This window comes from Quercus suber, unplaced genomic scaffold, assembly GCF_002906115.3.
Source record: "Quercus suber isolate HL8 unplaced genomic scaffold, Cork oak 2.0 scaffold_97, whole genome shotgun sequence".
Taxonomy (NCBI): domain Eukaryota; kingdom Viridiplantae; phylum Streptophyta; class Magnoliopsida; order Fagales; family Fagaceae; genus Quercus; species Quercus suber.
In genome coordinates this window covers 1,397,185-1,419,845 of record NW_027069562.1, presented here as the reverse complement: position 1 = coordinate 1,419,845, position 22,661 = coordinate 1,397,185, and the positions used below count along the sequence as shown (strand labels likewise).

Here is a 22,661-nt window from a genome sequence, read left to right as displayed (position 1 = left end):
TTTTACCATCAATCAAAAGATATAGAAGTGCATATTTCATAAAATTGTAGCACTATGAGTCTTATGATTTAACAATATTATATGGTTTTCCTCCTTTATTTGAACCCTCTCGAGCCCAAAAATACCATTTTGATCCCTACATTTTTGGGATCAATATTAATTTTGTTCTTACATTTTGAAAGCAGTTAATTTGGTCATATTATTTTCAACTTATAATCAATTTAGTCCCTACCTCCAAATTACTGCTTTTCTTGCATTTTGTTGATAATCAAACACAAAAATACAAATCAAATTTATCAATATTCAACTCTGGTAGACACACATATCAACTTAGCAACTAAAAAAACTAAGATTTGGACCCAAAATGACTACAAATTGAAAATAACATGTACTAATTTATCTATTACCAAAATATAAAGACTAAATTGACTATAAGTTGAAAATAAAAATAACCAAATTGACAGTGACCTCAAAATATTGAACCAAAAATGACATTTTTGCCAAAATTGAAACCAAATCTTGATGAACATAGATGTGTTTTTTTTTATTCTTCCTTTTTAGGCCCTCCACATTTGCAAATTTTATAGGGCCACGTATGAGGTCAAATAGATTTCATATATCAAAAAGTCCAAACAACATGCAAGCATGTCGATTAAGTTCAAACTTCAAACAAGTAAAAGACAATCGAAATGTACCCACTCGTTAGGGCCATTAGGCATAAAATGGGTGTGATTAAAGCAAATGAAATGATGGAGGTATTCCCAATATAAAAATATGAAATTTACACCCCCCAAGTATGCTAAAACAGCAAACAAGATATGGTGGGCTCTGATCGGGATTAGCATTTGTTGAAATACATGTTATAATGGGGCCAAAAGCATATATGTTAGGATCACAAATTGTTTAAAAAAAGAAGAAGAAGATTTCTTCATTACTTTAGGATTAAAGCACTAATCTATTAACTACGCATGTTTAGGAGTATCTTATACTAGTTGGTACTTTTGGAATGAATGTAAAGCAGCTTGCTACATTTTCTAAAATTTGCTCCAAAACAAAAGCATAAAAGTTACATTTGGCAAAGTAGATTTTCTATTGGAAGTTCTTCCGGGTAAAGATAACTACTACCAAGATTCCCTTACCTTGGTCATTAGTGCATTCTAATCATCACAACAGCTTGAATTAAACTATGGCTAGCTTGCCAGAACTTTATGAAAGTTTGAAATGATAATTCAGAGTTAGGATCTTCTAGTTTTATTTGGGTAATAATATCTATTGGAATAAATGATTAAATCTACAATATTTTAATAGTTATGCTTTAAGATATTCAATAATTTATCACCATCATTATAAAAATATTATTCATCTAGCAAAAGAAAGTTTAAAATTGTAATGTGTAATATTTAAAAAAAAAAAACTGTTGTATAAAGCCTTAACGCATGCTTTCCTACACAACTGTCCAAGCGGATGATATTGAGAAACAACAGCATGATAATATTTCGATAAAAACAAAACATTACATCAAATTTATGCCACATATTAGGGAAATGACACAAGTCATGTGTGCAGTTTTTTTTTTTTTTTAATTTATATATATATATATATAAAAATATATATCTTTTAGGCTAACATTGGCAAGTTTTACCTATCTCAATTCTATTCACCTTCACTACAGTAGGTCTTACACTAGCCTAGATCGAATGCATGTCCTTCGTTAAGGTGGCAGTCAGGTCACTTTCTAAAGCTCCTGTGGGAGTTTTTGCCCCAGATTTGACTCGACAATCTGGATCTAAACTCTTTTAGCACAAAAACAATGGATCTCAAGCATATCGAGTGATATCCTCCTCTTGTCTATCGAACTCGTGTCTTCAATGTGGAGTGGGCTTCTCTTTCCTAGATATGGTTTTCTCCTGTGTGGACTTGGTGTCATTGAGGTGGATCATATTATAATACTGTTTCTTGGAGAGCATAGGATTTGTTTACAGTTTGTGATGCTATTTCTCCTCAAAAATCTTGGTTTGGTTTTGGCTGTAATTTTATATGAGAGGCTATTCTTTTTTAGCTTTTTTGATTTTTTTTTCTAGTAATTATTTCATTTTAGCAATAACATGTTGTCATTTCTCTACAAAAAAAATCTTCACCTTAAAATGAATTATCTCCATTTTAGAGAATAGTGAGGGTTTGGTCCCCTAAGTTAAGGTTTAGTGGAATATTGGTTAAATGTTTAAATTTATCATTTCTTATATGCTTAGAATGTTAATTAAGTGATTAAATTCACCATTTTTATAAGTTTAAGTTTTTGGGATAATTGATAATTTATCAGGTCCAACATTTGTAAATACTAGTTTTGATCTTTTATAAACTTACATCAAAACACGTTAGAAAAGGAAAAGAAATTTTAATAAGAAAAGTGTTCTTACATATCGTTGATGTAAAATTTGTACACATAATTTCATGCACGATATTCACATTTTTTTTAATATGTTCGCGTAAAAAATTACCCAAATATACTTTTTGAAATCACAAAATGTAGGATGTTATTGTGAAGAAATAACATACCTCCTGAGTATTATGATGAGCCCTTATGAAATTCTTGGAAGGAACCCTTGATTTGTCAAACAAAGTTAGTTGCAAGTTGAAGAGAGAAATGTGTGTGTGTGTGAGTGAGTAGAAGCTTCCTCTTGTGTTCAGAATATTGATCCATCCCATTATGAGCCCAAAAATAAAAGGTAAACACAACTGTTAACATTTAAAATATAAAGGCACAAATGTATACATATGATTTACAAAAATGAGGGTATGATAATCATTAAATAAATAAATAATCCCTCTTTGGTTGAAAACTTGAAATAAATCAAAGGTTACTTAGGTCAAATGACCGTATATCTTCTAAGGCTTGATTATTATAAAGAGAAATACGAGGAAAGGTAAGTTTGAAAGAGGTTGTTCTTATCAAAACAATGGTAAAGTCATATAAAAATAGTGCTCAATTTATTGAGACGATAAAGAGCCGCAGGTGTGGTGGGTTGTTGGGAGATGAAATTGAAAGTTGTGCCACCTTTTTTCTTTTTTCTTTTTTCTTTTTTTTTTCTTTTTTTTTTTTCAACTTCCTTTTCTACTTTTCTTTTAAAAGTAATTTCTCTTTTTTTTCGTTCCTTATTTTTCTAGAATTTGACTTGAGACTTATGTACCGAGTCCTTCTCATAACATTAAATTAAGTTGTAACAAATAATGATAATTTTTTTTTTTTATCATAGAGGATTGAATCATGAATGTCTTCATCGAAACCATTTGAAAATGCTACTTAATTGAATTACAAAACTTTTGGTATAAATGATGTTAATTTATTGTGCAATTTACAATTAATGTCTTCAATTAGTACACTAAGACTATAGTATGTTTGGAATAAAAGGAGATACAAGGATTGGAGTAGCCACCTTTTTTTTTTTTAGAGTTTCAACCTATAGTGTTTGCTTCTAATGATAGCTCTTAATTATCAGATCAAGACACCAATCAATTTTTGGTGTCGGTGAATATTGAACTTCAGATCTCTTATTCAACAATCAGAGACTTTACTAGTTAAGCTAACTAGAACTCACAAGTAGCCACTTTTTTCTACCCTTTCCTTCTATTTCTCTCCATGTAACCATGTAACTATCTTTTTTACCAAATTCCCTGCATTTCTATAGATTGAATTCAAAAATAGATTTCTCCATTATCATAATAAAAAAGAGGCACTATCTAATTAAGGTCGATGATCATTAAATTAGGTCAAGCAATTTTAATTTTTCCTTGTAATTTTTGTCTATTAAGTAAACCTAAATACATTCAGGAAAACATTAAATCTAAATCAATTTTCTATTAATATATGCCTTGGCCTTATGTTACATCACTACATTCACCTTGTAATGCGTTCAGGAAAAAGAAAAGAAAAACCACCTTAATGCGGACCTAGTTGAATCTCATCCTTTGATATTTTAAATATTGGAAACTGAGTCAATCAGGCGAAAATGTCCTCAGATTGATGCATTTGATTGAATCATATACATCCGAATTTGTCAAATACAATATTTTCAAAAGAATACACCGTCAAATGCCATGGGATCCAAGCAATTGGAGTTTCAATATTATAATACTTAAGGTCAAATAGAAGTTACTTTGAAATTTTTTATTTTTTAATTAATATTTTCTCTGACTATGCTTGGAATGCAAATGGAATTTTCTTAATCTGTCTATAAGGGCACCAAATCCTGGAGGGGCTAGAAACAATGGTGTGTACATAATTCTTTGAAGTCGTGATTGAAATTCTATTTCTAAATGTACTTGTAGATTAAAAAAAATAATATTTTTTACAATTTTTTAAGATAGTTACCTATGATTAATACAATTTAACTTTTAAATGGATCTATTACTGCCATATATCTATTTTAAAGTAAATAGGAGAAGTAGGCTAGTCGGGTTTGAATTTTAATGTTGAAGCACCACAAAAGGTGTTGGAATTACTGGAGAACCCTCGAATCTCAAGTCATGATTTACTTCATTTTTATTATATATTAATCACAATATGTCATCGTAATAATTAAGAAAAAAAATTGTGGAACTTTTTTTCCCCACTAGTCTTATTGTTTCAGAATATTTCACAAATTGAAATTTAGTTGCACTTTTTCCCCTTTGTTTCCTCCATTGAACCATAGTAATTTTTTCTTTGGTAGTGTTAACGGGCACAAGTGCCCGTTAAGAAACAATTTTATGTCAATATTGTCAACTTTTTGTCAGATTTTTTTTACCAATTTTATAAGGTGTAAGGTTAATAAAGCCAACCTTTTAAATTTTACTTATCATTTCAGTACTATTTTTAGTCATTTTATCAATTTATTTCAATTTTTTATTAGATAGACCCTACAATATATCATCCTTAACAAACACCTTATGGTGCCCGTTAACATTTTCCATTTTTCTTGTTAGGAAGTTACAATAAAACTTCTCATATCTATAGCTCATATATAAAATGAAAGCATTTGACCATTTGTTAACTTCTCCCATAAGATTTTGAAAATACACCGATATTTCCAACAACAATTTTTTATTGCAAACTTTGTTCTTCCTCTTCAAGTGATAGAATGACCTTAACCCACAATCCCTCTTTAACTTGGACGAATCATCCCTCTAACCCCATGTCTAGATGGTGGAAAAATAAAAAACTAAAGCCTATACTTAGGATCATTGGTTTAAGGCTATTTGGTTCTGTACCTAGTTATTGAAAGATTTTAAGGGTGGGTTAGGTTCCACAATGTTATCGAGTCTTGTGAGTGAGAACGACAAGGCAAAACATCAATCATGCCCAACACCAAGGCTTTGTCCCTTGTGTGTAGATAGGTCTGTCTATATATAAACGCTTTTCCTAAACCAGGGGTCGCTTATCTTATTGACTTACATTCTTTAAATTTCTTTTATGGGGGCATTGCCTTGTTGATTATGAAACATGTTGATTAGTAGTAGTGCGTCGAGGACAATTTTGCCAGTTTAGTGTCCTTACTCTGCTTTCGGACCACATCTCTCATGTGATAATGTAGTTAATCCCCAAAGCTTTTGTCCACCGCCACAACTAATATTTCTTTTGTGTCATGAATTATCTTATGCTGATGCACATCCTAATACACCTACTCGGATACCTACCCCCTTAGAAAATATATATATATATATATATATATGTATGTATATGGCAGTATTTATTGCACACATTACCCAAAATGTAAATCACATCACGGTTTCAGTTATATGTTAGTAATGTATAAATGCACAAATGTATGCAACATAATTTTCCCTTATATATAACCGTAATACATAACACCTCAATTACGTAGGAATAGATCTCACACTTGTAAAGTTCACCTAGTTCCACACAAATAAAAATAAAAATGAAATCTACCCCATGCTATCCTGATTCTTGAGCAGCCTCCTAAACTTTTTTTTTTTCCTCTATTCACTACCTTGTTGTAAATCATACCAGATTTTGATATGACCTGATTGGCTAGATAGAACAAGACCTATTAGAAGTATGTGATTAATGATTAAATTTATAATATCATAATAGTTTAAACTTTTGACACAATCGGTAATTTAACATGGTATCAGAGCAGGAGGTCCTGAGTTCGATCCCTGTCTCCTCCCATATAAATTCTCACATGTTAGGTTTCATCTATTAAAAAGTAATTTCGGCCCACACGTCAGGAGGAGTGTTAGAAGTATGTGATTAAATAATTAAATTTACCATATCCTAATAGGTTAAACTTTTGAAACAATCGGTTATTTAACAGCACCAGACACCCACATCAAACCTTTATTATAAAATTTTGAACTTAATTTTCTTTTTTACTCATTTTTAATATATGCTTGTAATTCAGTGCCAAAAAAAAATGCCTGTAATTGTATACTAAAGTTATACTATTAAAATACTAATGATATTATTCATCAACTTGATAAGTAATTCTCGAATATAAATGTATTTAATGTCGGATATACTAATAACATTGAGTAGTTTTTCGTAAGTTTATTATAGATTTTCTTTCTAATTATTTTTTTAACCTAAGATATTATATCTTATTCTTAAAGTTATATATATATATATATAATGAATTTAGTTTGCTTTTCTTTAAAACTTTTACTTTATCTAGTTAGTGGTTACATGCAGTTTTTTAAAAGCTTCAATTTTTACATACTATAATTTTGACAACTTTGCGAAAATAAGCAAAATAAGCTTTCAATGAAAAGTTAATCTGAAAACACACTTTAGTTTATATATGATTTAATTTTATTTCATGTTTTATGTATAAACGCATTATCTTTTCTATTTTTGGTGAAATTATTAGACTAGTAGACTATTGGAATTAATTATTAAACTATAAAATTAAGGATTTGTGTGTTTTCCAACTTTTTTATTCTTTGAGTTTTTTTTATTACTATTGAAAAAAATAGAAGCACAAAATAGAGATTAGAAAGTATATTAATTTTTTTTAATAATAAAAATATAGATCATTATGTGTAAAAGTAATAGAAATAACCATACACTCTAATATAAAAAAATTTGTACCTAAATTTAAACCCAATCGACCTAACACGTTTTACCGACCTCACCTAGGGAACATAATTGACCATAATCTTCGTAATTGAATCATCATGGTCCTCCCGAATCAGAACCTCTTTTGACCTTTTCACTAAGATACAAAATAATTCATCCAATAAGAAAAACTAAAACAAAAGTAAATGAAGATATTAATAAGAAGAATGATTGTACATGGAGTGTAAAAGAAATGTAATTGCGAAAAACAAAAACAAAAACAACGTTTTCAATGGGATTGACTATTTGTTGCATACGGATGATGTAGTAGCATGATGGACACGTTATAACCGAAGATTGACAAAACTGAGTTTCAAACTCTGAAAAATGTTAAAATTATCCAAAAAGTTTACTATATGATACAGTACATATATGATACAGTACAAATATGATTGGTGTCACATAAATAATATAATAAATAAATGTTTAAATTGTTTTTAAACGATTGGTGAAACATTAATTTAGAAGACTCGTATAATTAAATTTGTAGTATCCTTAAAATCACTTTTCAATTTTTTTTTTTTTTTTGAAAAATTAATAGGGCTTCTCAGTTCTTTAGCGTACTGACTGAAAATGAAATAAACCAAACACTATATTTAGCTTTTCTTTAACATTAAAAAATCTACTAAAAGAAGGGTTATAGACAGGTTTTTGTGTTGAAATTTTGATATATTTTTTTAATATTTAAAGGCCTAGTTAATACTGAACTTTTCTTATGAAACTACTAGTGAATTTCACCCCAGAAGGAAGGTAAAAAAGAAAAGGAAAAAGGAAACGACAAATATATATAGGGGAAGGGATAGCTGAGCAGGTTATGACTTATGAGTCGTGACCCGCCATTAATCAAGTTGAAGTTTACGAATTGTTCTTTGCGTGGCCAAGGTTTTTCCTAAAGATATTATTATATATCTATATATTTTTTATCGAGTAAAGTTTTTGGTAATATTAAAGGGATATTTAAAAAGATTTATGCACTTGAGCAATTTTTGTTAGGACAAAGTATACTCCAAACCGTTTTAGAGAATTCTTTTTCAATATTCTAAGTAGTACTGTATTATTTAAATAAGTAACTTGACTCACTAAAAATAATTATATAAGAAAAACTACACATAAATAGTTTTTTTCTTTCTCACATGAGTTGAAAAAGATAACTCCATTAAGCAAAAATATAAATAAATAAATAAATAAAGAAGATAACTCAAAACCTAAGTATACATTTATGCAACTCAATATCTTTTAAGTTGTAACACGATAAACTGATAAAGTATATCGTGAGACCGTCTCATACAAATACAAGAATTTCCCTGTACAATAGATATTGAAAATCTTAAAGTGGCAATCTAGCTTTGAAAAGTTGCAATCTAGTTCACAAGATCAATGAGCTTTTTGAAGAAGAAAAAAAGATGGCGAAAGAACGCCTATAATGATGTTCAATTAAGGGTGGAAGTTGAGGACTGAGGACCAACCAAGTCACGAACATTTCCCCAAACTTCGTATGATCAACTTCAATCCTGGGCCTAAAGAAAAGGACAATACTAAGGCTGTGTAATTTTTGTTAGGACAAAGTATACTCCAAACCGTTTTAGAGAATTCTTTTTCAATATTCTAAGTAGTACTGTATTATTTAAATAAGTAACTTGACTCACTAAAAATAATTATATAAGAAAAACTACACATAAATAGTTTTTTTCTTTCTCACATGAGTTGAAAAAGATAACTCCATTAAGCAAAAATATAAATAAATAAATAAATAAAGAAGATAACTCAAAACCTAAGTATACATTTATGCAACTCAATATCTTTTAAGTTGTAACACGATAAACTGATAAAGTATATCGTGAGACCGTCTCATACAAATACAAGAATTTCCCTGTACAATAGATATTGAAAATCTTAAAGTGGCAATCTAGCTTTGAAAAGTTGCAATCTAGTTCACAAGATCAATGAGCTTTTTGAAGAAGAAAAAAAGATGGCGAAAGAACGCCTATAATGATGTTCAATTAAGGGTGGAAGTTGAGGACTGAGGACCAACCAAGTCACGAACATTTCCCCAAACTTCGTATGATCAACTTCAATCCTGGGCCTAAAGAAAAGGACAATACTAAGGCTGTGTTTGTTTTGGATGAAAAGCAATTCCGGAAATGCTTTTCTGAATTTACGGGTGTTTGGTTGCACTGAAAAATCGATTTTTCGGAAATTAATTTCCGTTGACTGCCGGTCAAAGGTGAAAATGGATTCCGTTTCCATTTTCACTTCAAATCATATTTTCCGGAAAACAAAAAAACGGAGAGCACGAAGAGGGAGAGGGAGAAAGAAACAGAGAGCACGAAGAGGGAGAGGGAGAAAGAAAGAGAGAGCCCAGCGCTCATCGCCGGCGGCCACGAACCGCCGATCCAAGCCGAGAGACGACGATCGACGACCACGAACCCACGATCGCGCCTTCGATCCAGTCGCACCGTCGATCGCGCCTTCGATCCAGTCGCACCTTCGATCGCGCCTTCGATCCAGTCGCACCTTCCATCGCGCCGCGCCGCGCCGTGCCGTCGATCATCGTCGATCCCAGCGCTCTTCTCCGTTTTTTTTTTTAAGTTTGATTGTTGTTTTTGTTTTTTTTTTGATGAACTGATTGTTGTTGTGGTTGTTGTGTTGTGGTTGTTGTGTTGTTGTTGCCGGAATTTGGTGTTGTTGTTGTTGTTATTGTTGCGTTGTTGCCGGAATTTGTTGCCGGAATTTGTTGTGTTGTTGAGAAAATGTGAAAAATTTTCCGGAAAATAGCATTTTTAGAATACATCCAAACACATGAAAATATTTTCCACAATAATTTTCGTAATTCAACCAAACGCTTAAAAATATTTTTCTTTTTCGGAAAATAACATTTCCGGAAAATATGTATTTTCCGGAAAACGTTTTACACGAAACAAACACAGCCTAAGTAGCTGCATTTGGGGCCACATGTTTCAATCAGCTCTGGATTGAGCTTAAGCTATCAGAACTTGGGCTGCCCCACATTGCAATCTTTCTTTCTTCTTATTTTGGGATATTATACATGAGTGAAGGACTCTCCTTCCCATTCAAACTACTCTTGCTTTGCATCCATCCATTCATTAATAATAGATTCACCTTGACAATTCTTACCCTATGCCTATCAATCTACAATGACTGGAATAGAATTTATGAATGGATAATTCATACGTTTCTGTCGCAAAGCAAAAACTAACACCTTTGTTTGGGAGGTTAGAAATGAATGTAAAAAAACTTAAATGAACAAAATCATTTTAGAATATTCATTATATTTCTTCATTTGAGAATTTAAGTAGAAAGAAATGACTGGATAAGAGGAAATACTCATTCCTCCTTTTTTTTCTCATAATCTCAAATTTTCATTCACTCCAAAATCGAGAGAAATGAAACAAATGAAATTAAGTTTAATAAATTTTTTACTAAAGCATCCAAAATATCTCTGAATATTCAACCCTTTATTTTAAATTAGGGATAAATAGTAATGTTATAAAATTATTCAATCTCATTCATTCTATGTTTCTTCCAAACAAGTTTACTTACATTTCATTCTTTTATTTTAAAACATTCAAACAATATTACTTCATTCCATTCCATTCCATTCTTTTATGAACTTTCAACAAAGTTTAAATGAATTACACTACCAGCAATCTATAGTGAATAGAAGAATCTGTTGTATTATGAACTGGATGTGACCAAATGGTTCCTACGTTATTTCAACCGACCAAATGGTTCCTATCAACTCCCAATAAGCACATCTAAAATGATAACCAAAAGAGAAATGCACTCATACAAAATTATATCAAAAATTTTGGTCATCAACGTTACAGAGAGTTATCTCGTTTGAGCTTGTTGAGGGGTTTTGGTGGATATGCTTGGTCCTCGCTCTGTTTTGCACCAACCTGATTCGCATTTGCGATTTTTTCTGCTTCAGCTTTTTCAAGCAAAGCCTGTTGTTGCATCGTTTTCATCATCTCCTTCAGTGTCTTCTCCTCTCCGTCTAGTTGCATTTTCATTATGACCTCAGCTTCTTTATCAATTGGTTTGAAGTACTCTTCAATAGCAGCCTCCTGCACATAAACACGATTTTGTCACAAAACGACTCATAGATTTCAACAGGGGCAACGAACAAAAAGAAAACAGAAGGGGCTCATTTAAGATGGTGAAAATCTTCCATTATTAATAGAAAATGAAATGACTCATTCAGCCAAACATCTTCCATGCTAGAAATAAGGGTCTAATTTAAGATCAACTAGAAGGAAATATCACCATATGCTCCGGCACTCAGCTTTTGAGATATTAATAGACAAGTTTTTTAAAATTTGATGGAAAGCAGAAGTATTAAACACTGAAAGCATTTGAATTCTATGAGAGGGCTTAAAAGTTAGATCATGCAATGCTCTTTAAAAGGTTGAATGAAAAATTTAAGGTATCATTTCACATTCATAGCTATACTCTTTTATAAGAAACAAATTTTTTTCATTAAAGAAGACAGATCGAGTACACTTTTTTTAAGAGTTCAATTACACTGGATGTGTATCAAATTATAACTAAGGAATTACAATATGAAATTCAAGGGATCTAAAATATCTAAAAAAGATGATGAAGGTATGCTGCCCAAAGCATTTATCCAATCAGAAAAGGATCTCAACAGAGACTGTTTAATAACATGGTGAGGACATTCAATACCAGCAAACTTCAAAGACTCATCCTCTCTCACCAAATTGCCCACTATATGCAGATATGGAATATCCTTCTGGATTTTCAAACTCCTTTGACGATGAAAAACTTCCTTGCCAACAAGCCAACATTTGAATCACAATCTTTGACATATCTTTTTTTAAGAGTTCAATTACACTGGATGTGTATCAAATTATAACTAAGGAATTACAATATGAAATTCAAGGGATCTAAAATATCTAAAAAAGATGATGAAGGTATGCTGCCCAAAGCATTTATCCAATCAGAAAAGGATCTCAACAGAGACTGTTTAATAACATGGTGAGGACATTCAATACCAGCAAACTTCAAAGACTCATCCTCTCTCACCAAATTGCCCACTATATGCAGATATGGAATATCCTTCTGGATTTTCAAACTCCTTTGACGATGAAAAACTTCCTTGCCAACAAGCCAACATTTGAATCACAATCTTTGACATAAACCGAGATACCCTAAATAATGCAATCACAAGAGACCAAATATATCTATACCCACCTTCCTCAACCAAAAAAAAAAAAAACTTTACCCACTAAACAATGAAGTAGAAAGTACTAAACTGTCTCCTCACTATACCTATAAATACAACACCATTCAATAATCACAATGTTTTTTTTTGGATAGGTGATCAATAATCACAATGTTTTGTTTTCTTAAATTATTCACATTTAAAATTTTACCCAATGCTACTGTCCAAGTGAAAAAACAATTCGAGGTACTTGAGCACCCCATATCCTCCTGAGCTCTAAGGAAATGTTTTTCCATAGATCTCCTCAATGCATAATACGATCAAACATCAGACTTTCCACTTTTTTTTTTTTTTTTTTTTGAGAGTAAAGAAAATTTTATTCAAAGACATAATAATGAGTCACCCAAGTATACAGGAAGTATACAGCAGGGGACCAAAACAATCAAATACATAAATTACAAGCATCCATCAAATCATAAACCGAAAAAATAGAATGACTTCCTATGATAGACATCCAATCTGACAGAGTTTTAAAGAATAAAAGTTTTAAATCGACTATAGTCCTTTCAGAGTCTTCAAAACACCGGTTGTTTCTCTCCCTCAAAATGCACCACATCAAACAAGGAGGGACATCCATCCAAATAACACCATTACGATGATGACCAAAATTTCCTTGCCAACATGCAAGGAGCTAAACCAGTCTTTGGCATCACCCAATAGATACCAAACAAGGTGAAAACCATAGACCACAACTCAAAAACAATAGGACAATGTAGTAAAAGATGGTCTATTGATTCTCCATTACTTTTGCACATATAACAGCAATCGAGAATCAACACATTCTTCTTACATAAATTATCAATAGTCAAGATAGTTCCTAAAGTTGTAGTCCAAACAAAAAATGTGACTCTGGAAGAAACCTTTTGCTTCCAAATACTTCTCCAAGGGAACGACTACGTACATACACCCAACAAAGCCTAGTAATAACTGCTTACCTCAAAGCCCTTGCTCTTAGCAAGAGTCCAACATATCTTATCCTCACCAATACCCCTCAATGAGACTCCATATATAACATCCCAAAAAACAGACAACGATTTTGATTCCCTATCATGAATTTCTCGCAAGAATTCCAAGTCCCAAAAAAGAACCCCGTTAGGAAACTGCATGAGATCAGTCACATAAGCCTCCTTATCATTACTGATTCTGAATAAATCTAGAAAACACATACTCAAAGGATTATCCCCACACGGGATATCCTGCCAAAATTTCACTCTAGTCCCATCTCCAATCTGAAACTGAATGAAGCGAGAAAAAATAGACCAACCACTACTAATAGTTTTCCATTAACTCATCCCATAGGAGCCTGGAATAGAATTAAAGCACCAATCTCCCTCCTCAGCTCCATATTTAACCTTTACAACCCCTCTCCATAACGCTTCTCTCTCATACCCAAATCTCCACAACCATTTTCCCAATAGTGCTTCATTAAAGTACCTCAAATTTCGAATTGCTAGACCCCCAGACTGGATCGAAGAGCATACCTTGGACCAATTCACCCAGTGACGTTTAGAATCATCTCCTAGACCACCCCAAAGAAAATTTCGTTGAAGTCATTCTATATGGTATGCCATATCCGCTGGAAGTAGGTAAATTGGATAAAGTACTTTTTATGAGAGTAAGTCTCCCCCCTTTAGATAGATACAATCTTTTCCATCCTGTTAACCTCCTTTCCACCTTCTCAATGATGGGATTCCAAACGGCTCTATCTTTCCATTTTGCACCCAATGGAAGGTCTAAATATTTCATAGGAAGTGAGCCTTGCTTACAACCCAACACATCTACTAGCATCTCAAGATTTGGAACCACTCCCATAGGAAATAGATCAGACTTATCCAAATTAATTTTCAATCCCAATATAATCTCAAACCATGACAAAATCAAGCACAAAAAAAAACATCTGGTCGATATCAGCATCGCACATAACCAACGTATCATCTGCAAAGAGAAGATGAGTTACCTCTAAGCAATCACCTATGGAGGTACCCACACTAAATCTAAACAATCGACCTTCCGTCACTGCCTTATCCATCATTTTGCTAACAGCCTCCATAACAACAACAAACAACAATGAGGACAAAGGGTCACCTTGTCAAAAACCTCTATAATTCTCGAAGAAAGCACATGGAGCTCCATTAATCAAAATTGAAAATTTGACTGTGGATATATAGTAAAAAAAATCCATTTTCTCCATTTTTCTGGGAAACCAAACCGCTCAAGCATATACATTAGGAAACCCAAATTCACATAATCATAATCCTTCTCCACATCCAACTTGCACAACACCCCCAAAACTCCTGATCTCAGCCTACTGTCCAGGCACTCATTTGCAATGAGACATGAGTCTAGAATCTGCCTATTCTTAATGAAGGCATTCTAAGACTTCGAAATAACATCCCCAATCACCTCTTTCAATCTATTAGCCAATACTTTAGCAATTATTTTGTAAACCCCACCCCCCCCCCCCCCCCAATCAGACCAATAGGCCAAATATCCTTCACCTCTACTGCATCTGACTTTTTGGTTCCACTTTTTGTTAGCTTTAAGGATATGTGATCCTTACCTTGGCTAGATGGCAAACTAGGATAGAACAAATCAAAGAGATCTCCATGGAATCCAATCCCCAATCTTGAAATGGTCTACTAAATTGAGGATTCCAATACCACACTCCTCTCTCAATTGAATCACCTAAATAAGAGGCAATTGAAGCATTATTTTCCACTGCCAGGGAAAAGATCTCTACACCATAAGTCATTCCAAAATCAAATTCATGTGCCCCCAACAACGAATTTAATGTCTAGAATTTTATTTTTGATAAGCGAGTTTTGGCCCCCAAGGGTGGGAAAAAAAAGGGAGATATTCTAGAAAAAAATTCCCAGTCTCCTCTAATACTTTTCCATGGGTTCACCCCATGTGATCCCCTAACCAGCTTCATTTACCAACCCCCCATGCTTCTCCATATTTAACAAAAAATGAATGCCTACAAAGCTGTTCTCACTCAACTCCAAATCTCCATAATCTTTATAGGGGAAGGAGAATGTTAGGAACCTAGTAGTTCCTAATGGGATTGGATGGGAATTGTAGGGCAATGTATGTGAATTGTAAGGAAATTGACTTTAATTCGAGTTCGTCACCTTCCATAGAGAAATATTAAGAGAGAGAGAGAGAGAGAGAGAGAGAGAGAGAAAGGAAATGCACTAAGCAATCAATTGGTTTATTCTTCAATGATGGAAATGTGATTACAAATAGATATTTATAAAACCATAAAAATATTCTACTGGCCCACATGGCCTTATCCTAATGGTCCTATTATTCCCCGTGTGCATTAATATTTCCAACATGTGTTAAATGCAATTAACATGCTTGGGATTGTCACTAATAACCAACTAACTAACTAAATGCATTCTATACCCAAATGTGGGTTCCTAACATTTCCCTCTCCTTCAAAACACCTTGCCCACAAGGTGTTGTTGTAGTTGACATCTTCATGAGGGGAAACCGGCCACTAACCCAATACTCCAAAGGATCTTGAACATTGAACACACCAACTACAACACACTAACTACTTCCAAGCACCTTGTGACTACCTCGAATTAAGTCAATTTCCCTATAATTCACATACATTCCCCTATAATTTCCATCCAATCCCATTAGGAACTACTAGGTTCCTAACATTGAAAGGGGAGATTGTCTAGAAAAAGAAGCCCTGCCGCCTCTAATGCTTTTCCATAGGCTCACATCTGACCCCTAACCAGCTTTGTTGACTTGACCCCCCCCCCCCCCCCCCCCCCTCCCCAAAAAAAAAAAAAACACCATGCTTCTCCATATTTGATACAAATGGCATGCCACCAAAGCTGTCCCCTTTCAACTCCGCATCTCCATAATCTTTATAGATATACTTTATTCAATTTGTTTAGTTTCCTTCGCATCTCTAAAATTCTAATATAACCATTACAGTGAAATAAACTTAAAGAGTACATCAAAAAGTCATCACTAAGACTAACATTGTTAAGACATAAGGCTGCCTTCTATAATCTTCAATCATGAAGGCTTAGGGGTAACTTTGTTGTTTGCTTTAGCATTGTTATTTCCTATGTTTCAAGCTCAATATTGATTAATGAAAATTCACATCGTTTTATAGTGAATTAAAAAGAATTTTTTCACAAATGCAATCAACTGAATGTTAAAAGAAGAGCTTCAAATAATCCAATAAACCTTATTCAATTATCCACCACAGGTGAAACCAAAACTTACAGTTTCTTCAAGCTTCTTATTTAAATTTTGCATCTCCTCAACCATACGGCGAACCTCTGCTAAAATAGCCTGTTCTGGGACCTTTCTTAAGGCAGCCTTCCTTTCTTGTGCCTGGACAGAGAGAGAAAGAGTGTCAAGCACATGGAGATAAACCGTGTTTATCATACGAATGGTGAATGCTAAATATGAACAAAATCCAAAAAGCAACAAAGGAGATAAAGCTGAGAAAATGGTAGTTTGGTGTGCTTCCCTAGTTGACAGCCAAGACAAATATGATGGGGGAGAAGCACTATTATAATTGACTGTGGTGTGTGCCTGTGTCATTTAACTCTTTTTTAAAACTAGGAGTTATCAAATCAATTGGGAGACTCCTGTACGAATTAAAATTAGATTTTAATTTTGTTTTTCAATATAAGATCTGTTAGACTCAAACAATATTCTCATATGATCATTTCAGTCAGGAAAAGAATCTTCTCATCCATCAAAACTTTTATACCTTGCAGAAAACCAAGCTCAAAATAAATTGAACATTACTCCACCAAAAGTAATAAAATTACACACCATCTGACAGATAGGAATTACAAAGGCTTCCTACAATGAGATTTACAAGTTCCAATCAGGAATGTTCTATCAGTTTCAGATTAGTATTGCTGTAGGTGGTGGGGCCTAGCTCCTTCAAGATAGAATCATTGTCTTCCTACTTTTCTCACTGGTATACCGGATCAATACCAGATCAAAAACCCACCTACAAGATCAATGTCTTATCTCTCCTCCCCCCCCCCCACCCCCCCCAAAAAAAAAAAAAAAAAAAAGAGGAAAAAAAAAACCCAACCCCCAAATAATTATTTTTAAAGGAAATAGAAACTCTATGCATTTCCACGAAGAGTCTTATCCAACTATAAACACCCCTGCAAGGTCTGGGTATCACCAATTGGTAGAAAGTAAATAAGGTGAAACACCAGAAGTTGCTAGAGAACTGAAGAAAAGGAAGAGTAACCAAATGAGTCAAAGGTCATGCACATTTAAATTGATTTTTGTATAAGAAGATGAGCCAACTCTATTTTGTAGAAAGTTAAGCATTCTTGAAGTTGATCATTTGACATGAACAGACACCAAAGACAAGCAAGCAAGACAGAGAGGGTGGAAACATTGAAGGCATCATGGGTAGCCTAACAAACACTATAGACATTAACTAGTAAATTACCACGTGTTTTTAAACCACGCCTTTTCTAACTCTATATATACACATGCACACACACGAATATATATATATATATATATTATTCAAATAATGCAATACCAATGATGAACCCTTCAAATTGATTGCTTGCTCTGGGATAAAAGCTCTCCAAAAAGCAAGGAAGTTTGAAAAGATAAACAACCCAACTTACCCTACTTCATTCATAAGCAAAAAGCATCCACTACCATTGCAACAGCAAATGAAACATGTAGCATAACTTAAGAACACACAGAATACACAACATCATAATACAACAAAGAAAGCACTACAGAAATTACATTGAAAATTAAGCAACACCTGTTTCATACGCTGCTCAAGCTCCAACCTAAACGATCGGATTCTGCGCTCTTCGTACCCAGAAAGAACCCTAACATAGAATAGGGCCTTCCTTCCAAAATCTAATAGCTTATTCATACTAATAATAATTCTACTCTCCTGCAACAATTAACATTCATATGAATTTAATTCAATAGCATATAAATCACAATTTCTATGACTTCAATGCCAGAGTTTTAAAGTGTGAATTCAAAATGATTCAGCTAAAGCGCCCTGTTTGGTTGCCATGAAAATATAGGAAAACACTAGGTATCGTTTCGCACACATTTTGCAAGTAAATTACTAAGAGTATGATTAGTGCAATGTTTGGTTTCAATAGGGAGAAAATCACTTCAAAAGTGACAATTCATTATTGGAATCTGTGTGTGTGTGCATGTGTACACAAACTTTATTCTTTTTCTTTTTCCCTCAGCTTCTAAGTTTCTCAGCAACCAAACAGGAATGTGTCAAGAATTTGATAGAACATCAGGAGTAAACGGATTACAAGCTTGGTTGAAAATTGAATTCACGGCCGAAGGAAAGCCCTAATTTTGACATTTAATTCAAAGAAGAAAAGAGAAGTGAGAGATTCTGACCCTGGAATGGTGGGATTCTGAGGGAGCAGTGTGACTGTGAGCTGGTCTGGCTGTCAATCATCAAGTGTCGTTTGGGTGTATTTGAATTCTTGGGTTATCCGAATCCAGGTTTAGATAAACATGTTGCCCAAACTACCCTGCTTTGTTGTATAAATGTCTTTGCCAAGCTGTGTTACAATAGGTTTATGTGTCAGTTGTTGGATGAGCAAAGACTAGTGTCATAGTCTAAATTAGGGTAGTAAATGAGCTGAGCCAAGTAGAGTACTAAAGTTTAAATTGTTCATTTAATTTTATTTCAAACACGAACCAAGCTCAAGCTCCTCACCAAACTATATTAGAGCATCCACACCAGGCTCAATATAATTTTAGCCAAATTTGATCTAAAAAGCCCACTTTTTTCTATTTTAGCTAATCTACTATTCACAAACACCTACATCAAGCTCAATACTCTATCTCTACTCTATTAAAACTTTATTTCTTTATTCAATTTTGTAACGGTCATTTTTTTCAAATGCTAACATTTTCCAACACCCCAACGGTCATTTCTTGCAATAGTAATATTTCTCCAACGGTCATATTTTAACGATCATATTCTCTTATTATAAAGGAGACCGTTCCCTCTCAAATTTGAGTCCACCTCAACCCAAACACTCTCATTTTCACTCTCATATTCAGTCAACTTTGTTTTCTCTCAACCCAAAATTATCTTTCCTTCACTCATTCTTTGTTTTTCTTTTGACCATTCTGTATTTAACATAATTGCTAATGAATCCTCATACTCCAATGATGATGAGTTGGAGATCATCATAAAACTAGCTATAGATGAAAAACAATCAAGATCACACCATGCTTCTGTCCAACGCCATAAGTTCATTAGGCATGATTCCTTCCATGGCAATCGGAGGCTTAGTTCTCAACTACTTTGCCAAATCACTAGTATATCTTCTGAATATATTTTGAAGGAGGTTTCGAATTGGTCGTTCACTTAACAAACCAAAATGTGCCAGGTTTTCTTTAATCATTAAAACCTAAATGAATAAACTACAATTCTTGTAATTTTAATAGAAATTTAGCCATTTTAAAAGTGTGTTAAAAGGAATTTCAGAAAGTGCACTACAATATAGAACTGTAGAATTTAGCAAAGTGAAATTCACTCCAATTTCAGAGAGTGCACAATTAGACCGTATAGATTCAACAATTACAATTCATTACATTGCACTCTATCCATTTTAATATGTATATTGTATAGAGTGCAGCCAATTACTTGTAGTTTGTTGAGAAATTTGAATATGATTTTATTAATACTTTCATTTGACAGATTTTAGCGAATTTCTTGTAGTTTGTTGAGCAATTTGAATAAACTCTGATCACCACAGCCTTTGGGCCAGAAATTCAGCTAATTACACAATCCTCGTTGACAATTTCATTTTATCTAGAGATATATTTTCTGTTACACAATCTTCTACTGCAAATAACTACTTCCTCAACTTCATTCTATCTAGTTTTGCTACTGCAATTCCCACAAAGCCCAACTCATCCCAATCATGACAGAATAAACCAAGAACATTCATTATTCTCCCTAGGCAACCATATTCATGTCATTTCACACTAAATGACTGCCCCAAACCAATAAGAGGTGTTACAAGATTGACCCGCGAATTGGGTATAAGGCTGCCAAATGCCAACACACTAATGAGACAGAATTGCTATGAAAGTATGTAAACTTCACTGACTGAGGCTAGAATTTGTAATGCTTTGGGAACCAAATCAACTCTATACTGCCATAAAACTCCATACTTTCAAAACAGAAACTCAGTAGCAAACACTGAAACACACCACCACCACCACCTATAAAAACCAAAGCTCATGTTGTGCTCCTGAGTTTTACATGGGAAAATCTATCAAATCTATAAACTACAACACAAAATGATCGAAGCCCATGTGAAAATTTTACAAATCTATCAACTCTATTAAACCCAAAGCCGCCACCAACGCCAAAATTTGACACGCACACACAACCGGGCATCATACCCATCATCAATGGACAAAATTTCACATGGGTTTCGATCGGGATGAATAAACTTTGGGGGAAAATCGAAGCGTACCTGAAATGGGTTTCGATTGGTGCTGTTGGAAAGCACTTTCCCTGCGTCGGTGAAGTCGACGAACAGAACTCTCCTCCTTCCTGAAAATGGCGCTAGCTCGAGCTCGAGCTTAGAGAGAGAGAGAGAGAGAGAGAGAAACAGTGAAGAAAGATAGCGTCTCAACTCTCAAACTCAATTGATGTGTTGAAGCACTAGAAAATATTGGTGTACACAGTCCGTTGAGCTCGAGCCTGGTGCGCAAGTGTTTTACTTTCTTTCTTTCTTTCTTTTTTTAATTAAAAAAAAAATGTTTTTACCTTGTTAAATTTTAGGCTAAAAAGGTGTTTTGCTTCATTTATAAACAATTTAAAATTAAAAACTAAAAAAAAAAAAAAAAAAAACTGAATTACCTATTTGGCTTAAAAAGTTTTTTTTTTTTTTCTATTTAACTTATTTTTACAACTATTTATGGGTCTCATTACACTTTTTGATACTATAGAGACAATTTTTACTTCAAGCCCAAGGGTTAGACCATGTTATAACCTAGGTAATTTTTGTTGTCTTCTTCATCCTCTTGCTCATCCCTTATAAGGTGTGAAGAAGAAGCATTTTTTTCTCATGTGGGACAATAAAAATTGCCTAGGTTATAACATGGTCTAGCCCTTGGCTTTGAAGCAAAAATTGTCCCCACATTAAACCAAACTAGTGGTACTCTTCATCCACTTGCTCATCCCTTATAAGGTGTGAAGAGGAAGCATTTCTTTCCCATTTGGGACAACAAAAATTGTCTCTTCACATTTCTTTCCCATGTGAGACAACAAAAATTGCTTTAGATTACAACATGATCTAGCCCTTGGCCTTGAAGCAAAAATTGTCTCCACAGATACTATTCATAGGTCCTACTATATTATTTCAGCTAATTTTTACCTTTATCTATAATACTTTCAGCAAAAAAAATTTAATTTCAGTAAAATAAGAGGATCTCAAATAGACCCTAAATAAGCTGTTTCCAAACAGAATCTAAGTTTCTGTCCATAAGTAATGGATGAAAAATAGAAAAATGTTATGTCAACAATATTTTTATCACACATTTGCTACAAATCTTACGTGGCAAGTTGTTACATACTGTTATTGGGAGGTAAGAAAGTAATTTTAGAAACTGGTTCAAATTAAAACTAATAATAATCTATCACCTAGAATTTGTTGTAAAAAATTAAAAATGTTGTGAACATAGTATTTCTTTGAAAAATACTAATTGTTGTTAATGATTATATTAAAATATTATGCCACCTAAGCTACCACTATTCCAATCCCAACCTCCAAAGACGAAGTTTTATTTTTGTTTTGTCTCATTTAAAAAAAAAATTAAAAACACATGGTAGCTTAGGTGGCAATAAAATAATATTTTAATACAATTATTAGCCATGTCAGTATTTTTCATCCATTATTCAATGGTATGAGCTATTTTGACACAATACCTAAATGATAGGGACTAAATTAACACAATTGAAATGTTATAAACCAAATTGACATATAATGTAAACATTAGGGGTCAAATAGGTAATTTACCTTTAAAAATGTGTTTTAATTTTAATTTTTTTTATATATTAAAGGAAGACATTTGAATCATAGATGTCTCTGTTACAAATATTAATAGGAATCTCAATTGAGCTATAGTGTTCTTGGTTAAAAGGGTTATTTTTTCCACCTAGTGTGAATGTTATAAGCTATTTAAGGTTTGTTTATTTTCTCGTCAAACAAGTTCGAATCTGTTTATAAGTTACTTGATTAACAT

General features: G+C 33.1%; 1 protein-coding gene across 2 annotated transcripts; it reads right to left on the bottom strand.

The window, feature by feature from the left end:
* Window positions 1-10,699: 10,699 nt before the first annotated feature.
* LOC112014838 (uncharacterized) lies at window positions 10,700-21,124 on the bottom strand. 2 transcript variants are annotated; one of them, XM_065774739.1, is made up of 5 exons: window positions 20,888-21,124; window positions 18,783-18,949; window positions 18,169-18,306; window positions 16,632-16,742; window positions 10,700-11,202 (listed from the first exon to the last, which is right to left on the bottom strand). In XM_065774739.1, the coding sequence occupies exons 3-5, from the start codon at window positions 18,283-18,285 to the stop codon at window positions 10,957-10,959; spliced, it is 474 nt and encodes a 157-aa protein (XP_065630811.1). In that variant the 5' UTR covers window positions 18,286-18,306; window positions 18,783-18,949; window positions 20,888-21,124; the 3' UTR covers window positions 10,700-10,956. The 2 variants fall into 2 exon arrangements, with proteins under 2 accessions (XP_065630811.1, XP_065630812.1); XM_065774740.1 differs by lacking the exon at window positions 18,783-18,949.
* Window positions 21,125-22,661: the final 1,537 nt, after the last annotated feature.

Excerpts from the sequence above, each read along its gene's own strand:
- LOC112014838 (XM_065774739.1), bottom strand. The coding sequence starts at position 18,285 with ATGAATAAGCTATTAGATTTTGGAAGGAAGGCCCTATTCTATGTTAGG. Across the intron at positions 16,743-18,168 it reads TTGAGCAGCGTATGAAACAG|GCACAAGAAAGGAAGGCTGC; the intron begins GTGTTGCTTAAT and ends CTCTCTGTCCAG. Across the intron at positions 11,203-16,631 it reads ATAAGAAGCTTGAAGAAACT|GAGGCTGCTATTGAAGAGTA; the intron begins GTAAGTTTTGGT and ends GTTTATGTGCAG.